General features: G+C 42.6%; 1 protein-coding gene across 1 annotated transcript; it reads right to left on the reverse strand.

Moving 5' to 3' along the window:
• Positions 1-151: 151 nt before the first annotated feature.
• On the reverse strand, positions 152-3,343 carry LOC105179104. The gene is made up of 6 exons (XM_011102698.1): positions 3,097-3,343; positions 2,541-2,776; positions 2,124-2,421; positions 1,352-1,986; positions 1,029-1,264; positions 152-353 (listed from the first exon to the last, which is right to left on the reverse strand). The coding sequence occupies exons 1-6, from the start codon at positions 3,341-3,343 to the stop codon at positions 152-154; spliced, it is 1,854 nt and encodes a 617-aa protein (XP_011101000.1).
• Positions 3,344-10,661: the final 7,318 nt, after the last annotated feature.

Raw genomic sequence — 10,661 nt, forward strand, 5'->3', positions numbered from 1 at the left:
CTCGCCCAGCATATGATAACGATGTCCCTTCCCATCCAGTAATGCGTGCATCAATTTTTGAAATAAGAGGTTGACAGTCAGAGATAGACAGTCTAGAAGAGATTAAGGGGAGACCAAGATACCTCATTGGTAGGTGCCCCTCTTGGAATCCCTAAATCTCCAACATCTGATCTTTCAATTCTTGAGCCGAACAGGAGATGATTAAGTGGCTTTTTTGAACATTCAGCCAAAGGCCCGACAACTCCGCAAACCATTCCAATCCCTCCTTGAATACGCTGATGGAGTCAAAGTCAGCTCTGCAGAAAAGTAGTAGGTCGTCTGCAAATCCCAACTGAAAAACCTTGGAACATAATCTATGTGATGAAGAAACAACCGAGACACATAATCACTTATTCTTCCGATGCCGATTTAGCAGAAGATGCCTTATAGCCATACGGGAAATAATTCGATTCGATTGGCCCAATCGCACATGGAAAATGGATGTGGAATGGGCAGTAAAAAAATGGAGAGGGAAGCATATCATCAATGCAGCAAACCGAGCGTTACTTGGGTCATTGGTTTACCATTTGTGGCGAGAAAGAAACTCCAGACGGTTCCAGCAAAGTGAACACCCGCCTAATGTATTGGCTTCTCATATTATTGACGATGTTAGGCAGAGGATTTTGAGCCTTAATCTTTCCAGTTCGATTAGTACATGTGCTCTTTATAGACTATGGCGTATCCCTTGGCCTGTCGAGGGACTACCCAATTAATTGTTGTACTTTACCATATTTTTCATTAATTAAATTTACCATTAACAAAAAAAGAGAAAAACCTTGGAACTCTCACACTTCAAATGATAGGTGAATTGCATGTCCTGCTCAATTCGTTGCAGGAATCCCAAATGTAAAGCTTCCATAACGAGAACAAACAGGTAAGGAGATAGTGGGTCTTCCTGTCGTAATCCTCTTGCTCCAGTAAAGAACCCATGAGGTTTTCCATTGAGACCAATCGAGAATGATGTCGTGGAAACACACTCCTCGATCCACCTTGTGAACTTAGTGGGGAATCCGAATAACTGCAAAACTGCTAACAAGAAGTCCCATTCCACCGTATCATAGGCCTTTTTGATATCCACTTTAAGTGCGCATCTGGGAGGTAGGCGCATCTGGTTATAGCCTGAGAATAGTTCCTGGGCTAGCATAATGTTTTCACCAATGCTTCTTTCCGGAATAAAAGCTGTCTGACAGGGGCTAATAATCTTGTCTGGCAAGCTACTCAGTCTCTGAACAAGTAGTTTTGCAATGATCTTGTATAAAACATTGCAGCATGAAATCGATCTAAAATCATTAACTGACATAGGAGTGTGTACCTTTGGTATTAGAGTCAAAATCGTGGAGTTGATCTGTTTTAGTAGTTTTCCGGTAGTAAAGAAGTCCAGAACCGCCCTCGTTACTTCTTCCCCCACCACAGGCCAAGCCGCCTTGAAAAACCCTGACGAGTAACCATCAGGTCCCGGCGCTTTGTCTTCAGCGATATCAAACACTGCTTGCTTCACATCATCTGGTGAGAATGGTAGCAGTAAGTGGCTAGCTTCCTCATCAGTAATACAGTACCTCGCCCATGGTCTAAGGTATCGAATATCCACTGTGAACTGTCGTCTGGTACCTCCTAAAAGGTTCTGAAAGTATGAGACAAACTCATGGGCGACCTCTCCTTGATCCGTGTGTGTGGTACCATTCTCATCATTGATCTGCAAGATTTTCCTCATTACTCGTCTCTGACCGATCTTACAAAAGAAAACCCGGGAACATTGGTCTCCATCTTTCATCCACTTCATCTTAGCTCTTTGTTGCAACATAATTTGTTCGAGTTTTGCCGCTTTAGCATAAATTATTCGACAACAATGTTCCAGGAGTAAGTAGAGCTCATTCTGTCTGTCAGAGCTCACCAATTGTTGTGCCTCATCGAGAACAATGTTCCAGGAGTAAGTAGAGCTCATTCTGTCTGTCAGAGCTCACCAATTGTTGTGCCTCATCGAGAAACTTTTTGCTAATTGGACGTTCAGAGTCAGATCCCCCTTATTCCTCCTCTGTAGTCGGAGGACCAGTTTAAGTGCCTTCAGTTTACGGGTCACGGCATACATAGGTATACCAACAACCTCATGATGCCAAATGTTCCGGCATACATAGGTATACCAACAACCTCATGATGCCAAATGTTCTGCACATTGGGAATGAAATCAGGTGAATGGGCCAGATAGTTATCAAGTCGAAACATACCCCCTCCATTATGTTGTTGTGTATCCCCATGTAGAACCAGTGGCGAGTGGTCAGACGTCTGTGGTGTAAGGCTGTGATAGGATGAGGTAGGGAACCTTGCCAGCCAACGATCATTAATAAGGATCCGATCCAACCGCTTCTTAAACTCCGCACGGTTGTACTGCAATTATGCCATGTGAACCATTCACCTTGCATTGGAAGTGGAATCAGGCCCGCCTCCAGAATTCCGGTGTTAAATTCTTCTGTGGCCATCCTTATATCTCCTGAAATGCCACATACCTCATTAAGTTCTCGCACTGCATTAAAGTCCCCTCCCACCAGCCACGGGATGTCTGAGCACTGCTGTGCGAGTGTCTCCAGTGTAGTCCACAAAATCCGACGGTCAATCACCTCAGATGCACAATATACAATAGTAACAAAGACAGTTTCATTGACAGCTCTACTAGTGATACGACAGTGCACGAATTGATCACCCAGGTCAAGTACATGGACATCAATAAAATTCTCATCCCATGCTAGCCATATACGATTTCCAATGGAATTATAATCAGTAAACCAGTTCCATTGAGGTAGCAAATAGGACTGTATATGCATAATATTATTCTGTTGAACACGCGTTTCAAGTATGCCCAAGAAATGTAACCTGAATTCTGAGACAAGGTCCTTTAATGTAAGTTGATGGTCTCGTTTGTTCAGCCCACGGACATTCCACACTGCTAGGTTCAACATGGATCATGATTAATAGGGTTGCTTGTGTTAGGACCCCTCGAGGATTCACCTGCATCATCAATTAATTGCAAAGCATCAAAGGCATTATAAATAACCAATGCCTTACCCCTATCATCGTGTTTGTCAGGTTTGCGTTCCCTAAGCACTTCTCCCTCCTCACGTCTTGGTATGTCACCTATTGTCTGTCTCATCGGTTTTCTGCTCTTTTCATTGTTTGGTTGTGGTAGAGGAGTGTTTGTTTTTGCCACATACACAGCTACTGGTGGTTTACTCGGTTTGTGAATTTTGTTCAGCGGACAACCTTTGTCATGTGCCCCAAAATCATACAATTTGTGCATTTTGGAAGGAGCCATTCGTATTCAACATAAACTTTACAAGGTGTTTCCCCTTCATTTTCATCCGGTGTCATGACTATGATATGTTTTGGCAACGTTTGTGCAACATCAATCATCACACATACACGAGCGAAATCCAATCTCGTGCATGCTCTCGTTATTGCATCCGGGTAAAGAGGTCTACCCACTCCGCTAGCAACCGTACTCAATCCATCAGTAGTCCAATATTCCATTGGAAGGTGTCTAAGTTTAATCCAAATAGGTACATGCTTATGTTGGAGCTTTCTCATGGCCATACCTGGTTTCCACTTTTGCAAAATTATTGGTTGTCCTTGGAGCAACTAAGGTCCCCCTTCGATCACGTCTTCCATATCAATGAGTGTTTTAAATTGGAAGAAAAAGAATCCATTAGCTGTCTTCCATATCAATGAGTGTTTTAAATTGGAAGAAAAAGAATCCATTAGCTGTCGCTGTGACCTCCCTCAAAGCTGGCCACACCGAATGAGCGTATTCCTTCAGATGATGATAGTACGGCTTTTTCCCTAGAAAATATCCGACAGCCGTATTTTTCCAACGCTTGGATCCATCACGTACTGTGTCCAAGGACGGCCGGACTACAATTTTCCCATTTTGAACCATTGGGGCGATGAATGATAACGTTTTACGGGACGAATTATTGAACTCGTGGGCAATTTTATCTTCATCAATCGCAATAGGGCTAGCATGTAGCGGTATGTTCCCAACAAATAATCCAGTCGGAATAGTTCTATATTGCTTAGGAAAAATTCTGCAATTTTCCACTTCATTGATGACATCACGCCTGACATCATCAGGGCTTACATCATGGTTGACATCATTAGGACTTACATCATGAATGGCATCATTAGGGCTTACATCATGGCTGACATCATTAGGGCTTACATCATGGCTGACCTCATGCGCCTTCTCACTCTCCAATTTAGCCTCCATGTCAACCAAATGCGTCGCCACATCAGCTTCTACCTTTCCCACGTAGTCATCCACGTCAGCAAACCGCCGCACGTTACTCGTCGTCGGAAGTCCAACGGTCGCCGGCGGAATCCCGTTCTCGTCATTTCTGTGCGAATCCGCCGGTGGAGATGTTGAAATTTTCTTTCCTCGCACAGCCGTTCAACGGTGGACTGCCAAACCACTACCCCCAGCCCCCTTTTTCGTCGTCCCCGGCGCTGTAAGTCTCCGGCAGGTTTGTCGCAACTCGCGGTCAAACGGGTGGTCGTCTACCTTCAAGTTCTCCGCCGGCAAACGCGATTTCGTGATCCCAAATCTAGCCTCCCAATGTCGTTTCAGCTCCTTCAGCGCATCCATGGCCTGGGCGTCGCCATGGTCGACCACTTTATTGGCAAGAGTGAAGAATTCCTCAAGGTTGAAGATGCACGGAGACGAAGACGACTGATTTCCGCCATTTTCGGCGGCGTGAAAACCAGATCCAAAACTCGATTGTTCTCCCGCCAAAACTCCATTTTTCCTCGTCAACAAAGGTCCTTCCACTCCCCCAGACCTTGGGCAGCCATGGGATTGCGAAGAGTTGCCGTCGGCCGCCGAAAAAATCGAGCCCCATTCTTCATCTTCCATGGCTAGATCTGGTTTTTCTCCAATAAAACCAGCAATAGTTGTCGCCCTTGGCTCCCCTTCTTCATCTACAGTACTTCCGTCATCCTCCGGTGGCTCGCCGTCGTCTCCCACCTCTCTGGCCGGCGGAATTTTAGAGATAAGGCTAGAGTGTTTTTTGATGGTGTATTAGTGTGTGTGGGAGAAGAATGAGATTTTGGAGGGTCCATTTTCTGAGAGAGAATTTTTTTAGTGAGAGAATTTTTGCATTATTATTACATTTAGAATTAGAACACTACTGCCGCCTGATTTATGCAAAAGCGGCAAAATTGGAACAAATCATGCTGCAACAGCGAGCCAAGATGCAGTGGATGAAGGGGGGTGACCAATGCTCCCGAATTTTCTTTCGTAAAATTGCCCAGAGAAGGGTGGCAAGGAGGATACTGCAGATTAATGATGACAACGGGACCATCCACACTGAACCAGAAGAGATTATCAATGAATTTGTCTGTTACTATCAAAATCTCTTGGGCGGTAACAGACGTCAGATAACGCTAGATATTGGCTTTCTCAGACCGTGGGCAAGACATATTCTTTCTAATGAGGAGGCTGGCCATCTTATATTGGCGTTTACACCGGATGATGTGAAGCAAGCAGTATTTGACATTGCAGAGGACAAGGTCCCGGGACCTGATGGATATTCATCAGGATTCTTTAAAGCAGCCTGGCCAGTGGTGGGACAGGAAGTTACAAAGGCGGTACTAGAATTCTTTAGTACCGGTAAACTACTCAAACAAGTCAACTCCACACTTTTGGCACTAATCCCAAAGGTACACACTCCTATGACTGTTGGTGATTTTAGGCCAATTTCATGCTGTAATGTGTTATACAAAATTATTGCGAAATTACTTGTCCAAAGGTTGAGTGTGGTTCTGGACAAGATAATTAGTCCCTGTCAGGGAGCGTTTATCCCATGGTGTAGCATTGGGGACAATATTTTGTTGGCACAGGAACTGCTCACGGGATACAACCGGTGAGGCTCCCACCTCGTTGTACCCTGAAAGTCGATATCAGGAAGGCATATGATACTGTAGAGTGGGATTTCCTACTTGCGGTCTTGCAATTATTCGCATTCCCCCAAATGTTCACCAGATGGATTGAGGAGTGTGTAACGACGGCAGTATTTTCGATTGGTCTTAATGGAAACCCTCACGGTTTCTTTGCAGGAGCACGTGGATTAAGATAGGGAGACCCTCTATCTCCCTATCTTTTTGTTCTCGTTATGAAAGTCTTGCACTTGGGATTATTGCAACTAATTGAGCAGGATTTGCAATTCTCTTATCACTGGAAATGTGAGCCGGCCAAAGTCTTCCAGTTGGGATTCGCAGACGATCTCCTACTTTTCTGTAGAGCTGACTTGAATTCACTCAGGATCCTCAAGAGGGGGTTGGACCGATTTGTAGAATGGTCGGGACTTCGACTGGATGTACAAAAAAGTCATGTCATTATCTCTCGATCAGCACAAGGTTGGAAGGATCCGATTTTAACAATTATGGGCTTTCAGGAGGGCCAACTACCAATGAGGTACTTGGGCCTCCCTCTACTGTCTTCTAGATTGTCTATATCCGATTGTCAGCCATTTTTATCGAAAATTGATGCTCGCATTAATGGCTGGGAAGGAACTTCATTATCGTATGCTGGACGTATACAAATCATTAAATCTGTACTTTCAGCAATGAGCATTTATCGGGCGTCTGCATTCATCTTACCGAAGGCTATTATTAAACAAATTGAGAAACGTCTCAAAACTTTTCTTTGGAAAGGCACTTCTACATCGGGATACGCCAAGGTAGCGTGGAAGGATGTGTGTAAACCAATTAAAGAAGGAGGCCAAGGAATTAAGGATATCGGTATCCTTAACCGCTCATTAATAGCAAAGAAGTTATGTGATGTTATTAGATGTGACCGAACATCTATATGGGTTGAGTGGTTGAAGCAGACACGATTGCACAACACTTCAATTTGGAGAATTAATGAGAAGGGAGGATCATGGGGATGTCAAAAACTGCTCCAACTTCGCAGCTCTATACTACCTATGACAGAGTTTCTTATTGGAGAGGGGAGGTCATTCTACTTGTGGAAGGACCCGTGGCACCACTTGGGCCCACTTATTGCTAGATTCCCTCGGGGACCGAGCCTCTTAGGACTTGATGAATCCGCCAAACTACAAGTAGTCATTAATGAGGGGCATTGGCAGTGGCCTTTCATTACTGATTTGGAATGTATGGAGATTATATACATGTTACCCCAGATCCATGGAGGGGATGACAGGATCAACTGACGGTTTTCAGAGGGACGACCCACTACACAATCCCTATACAGACTTTTCTGTCCAATTGGACCGAAAGTAGGATGATCTTCACTACTTTCGGGTTTTTTGAAGATTCTCCGTCATAACTTCATTCTTTGGTTAGCAATCCAGGAGAAGCTACCGACAATTGATAAACCATGGATGACTCATCTAGGGGGATGTATTCTCTGTGATGAGGGTACAGCGGAGACACACATGCATATGTTCTTACGATGTCGATTTAGCAGAGGATGCCTTGCAGCTATACGACAACATATCCGATTTGCTTGGCCCAATCGTGAGTGGACAAGAGACGTGGAATGGGCATCGAGCAAGTGTAGGGGGAAGCATATTGTTAATGTTGCTTATCGAGCATTACTTGGTGCATGCATATACCATATATGACGAGAGAAGAATTTGAGACGTTTTGAGCACACCCATCGGCCGGAAAATGTATTAGCTACTTGCATCATAGAAGACGTTAGACAGAGGATAATTAGTATTAATCTTTCCAGTTCTATTAGTACATGTGCACTCTATAGACTTTGGTGTATCGCTTGGTCTATTGGGGGAACCACCATTTGATTATTGTACTTTTTACCTCTTTTTTTAATGAATCTTACATTTACCCCCCAAAAAAAAAGAACGTTCCACATTTAGCTGTTTTGCACGATTTTATTAAAGCACGTTCGTTTCCTTTTTATACAAACTTGTAGTTATTATTACGCTTAGAAAATTTACCACACAAATTCTTGGGTCTAGACCAACGTTTGGGTCAAGTTTCCTCGTATTCTAAGAACGTTCAAAATTTAGCTGTTCTGTACGATTTTATTAAAAGAAGTTTGTTTGCCTTTTATACAAATTTGTAGTTATTATTAAGCTTAAAAATTTACCAACTTAATTCTTGGGTCTACACCAACGTTTTGGTCAAGTTTCGTCGAATTCTGATAATGTTCAAAATTTAGCTGTTTTTCGCGGTTTTATTAGAGCAAGTTTGTTTCCCTTCTATACAAACTTGTAGTTATTATTAGGCTTAGCAAATTTACCACACAAATTCTTGGGTCTAGACCAACGTTTGGGTCGAGTTTCGTCGAATTCTGAGAACGTTCAAAATTTAGGTGTTTTGCGCGGTTTTATTAGAGCATGTTTGTTTTTCTTTTATACAAACTTGTAGTTATTACTACGTTTAGCAAATTTACCACACAAATTCTTGGGTCTTGACCACTGTTTGGGTCAAGTTTCGTCGAATTTTGAGAACGTTCAAAATTTAGCTATTTTGCACTGTTTTATTAGAACAATTTTGTTTCCCTTTTATACAAACTTGTAGTTATTATTAAGCTTAGTAAATATACCACACAAATTCTTGGGTGTAAACCAGCGTTTGGGTCAAGTTTCGTCGAATTCTAAGAACGTTCCACATTTTGCTGTTTTGCACAGTTTTATTAAAGCAAGTTCATTTTCCTTTTATACAAACTTGTAGTAATTATGGGTCTTGACCACTGTTTGGGTCAAGTTTCGTCGAATTCTGAGAACGTTCAAAATTTAGCTATTTTGCACTGTTTTATTAGAACAATTTTGTTTCCCTTTTATACAAACTTGTAGTTATTATTAAGCTTGGTAAATATACCACAAAAATTCTTGGGTGTAAACCAGCATTTGGGTCAAGTTTCGTCGAATTCTAAGAACGTTCCACATTTTGCTGTTTTGCACGGTTTTATTAAAGCAAGTTCGTTTCCCTTTTATACAAACTTGTAGTTATTATTAAATTTATTAAATATACCACACAAATTCTTGGGTGTAAACAGCGTTTGGGTCAAGTTTCGTCGAATTCTAAGAACGTTCCACATTTTGCTGTTTTGCACGGTTTTATTAAAGCAAGTTCGTTTTCCTTTTATACAAACTCTTGTAGTTAATTAAGCTTAGCAAATTTACCACATAAATTCTTGGGTCTAGACCAACGTTTTGGTTATGTTTCGTCGAATTCTGAGAACGTTCAAAATTTAGCTGTTTTTCGCGGTTTTATTAGACCAAGTTTGTTTCCCTGTTATACAAACTTGTAATTATTATTTCGCTTAGCAAATTTACAATAAAAATTCTGGGGTCTATACCAACGTTTGGGTCAAGGTTCGTCGTGTTCGTCGTATTCGAAGGCCTATTATACAGTGGAGTGGGACTTCCTTTTAGCAGTTGTTCGAATTTCCACCTACGTTCACAAGGTGGATTGAGGAGTGTGTATCCACGACATCATTCTCGATTGGGCTCAATGGAAAACCACATGGATTTTTTTCTGGAGCGAGAGGATTACGACAGGGAGACCCACTTTCTCCTTATTTGTTTGTTCTTGTTATGGAAGCTTTACATCTGGGATTCTTGCAACGAATTGAACAGGACATGCAATTCACTTTTCATTGGAAGTGTGAGAGTTCCAAGGTGTTCCAGTTGGGATTTGCAGATGACCTTCTCCTCTTCTGCAGAGCTGACCTTAAATCCATCAGAGTCTTCAAAGAAGGATTGGACTGGTTTGCAGAATTATCGGGCCTTCGGTTGAATGTTCATAAAAGCCACTTAATCATTTCACGTTTGGCTCAAGAATTGAATGACATGATGTTGGAGATTTTAGGCTTTCAAGAGGGACATCTTCCAATGAGGTATCTGGGTCTTCCTTTAATATCCTCTAGACTATCTATCTCTGATTGCCAACCGCTTATTTCAAAAATTGATGCACGTATTAATGGATGGGAAGGTATTTCGTTATCATATGCTGGTCGGGTACAAATCATCAAATCTGTGCTTTCAGCATTGAGTTTATATTGGGCATCTGCATTCATATTACCTAAGAAAGTCATCAATGAAATTGAGAAGAGGTTGAGGACCTTCCTTTGGAAGGGTAGGACGTCTAATGGTTACGCCAAGGTTGCCTGGAAAGATGTGTGTCGGCCAATGGATGAGGGAGGACTTGGGTTCAAGGACATCTCTACCTTGAATCGCGCATTAATGAGCAAGAAATTATGTGATGTAATCCGGTGTGACAGGACATCCATATGGGTTCAGTGGCTATACCAAGACCGGTTACGTGACACATCGATCTGGACTGTTCGTGAACATAGAGGTTCTTGGGGATGGCGGAAAATGCTCAAGCTCTGTCCTTTCCTTCGATCTATCGTGAACTACCAAATTGGAAATGGAGGGAGATTCTATATTTGGCAGGACCCATGGCATCACTTGGGACCACTTATCGAGCAATTCCCTCGTGGTCCAAATCATCTTGGTATTGAAAAATCAGCAAAACTCAGTTCGGTGATTTCAGTAGGAGAGTGGCATTGGCCCCCCATCACGGACTTCGAATGTTTGGAAATCACACATAACCTGCCGTTTATCTTTGGAGGAGAGGACCGAGTG

Source organism: Sesamum indicum, unplaced genomic scaffold (genome assembly GCF_000512975.1).
Source record: "Sesamum indicum cultivar Zhongzhi No. 13 unplaced genomic scaffold, S_indicum_v1.0 scaffold00121, whole genome shotgun sequence".
Lineage (NCBI taxonomy): Eukaryota > Viridiplantae > Streptophyta > Magnoliopsida > Lamiales > Pedaliaceae > Sesamum > Sesamum indicum.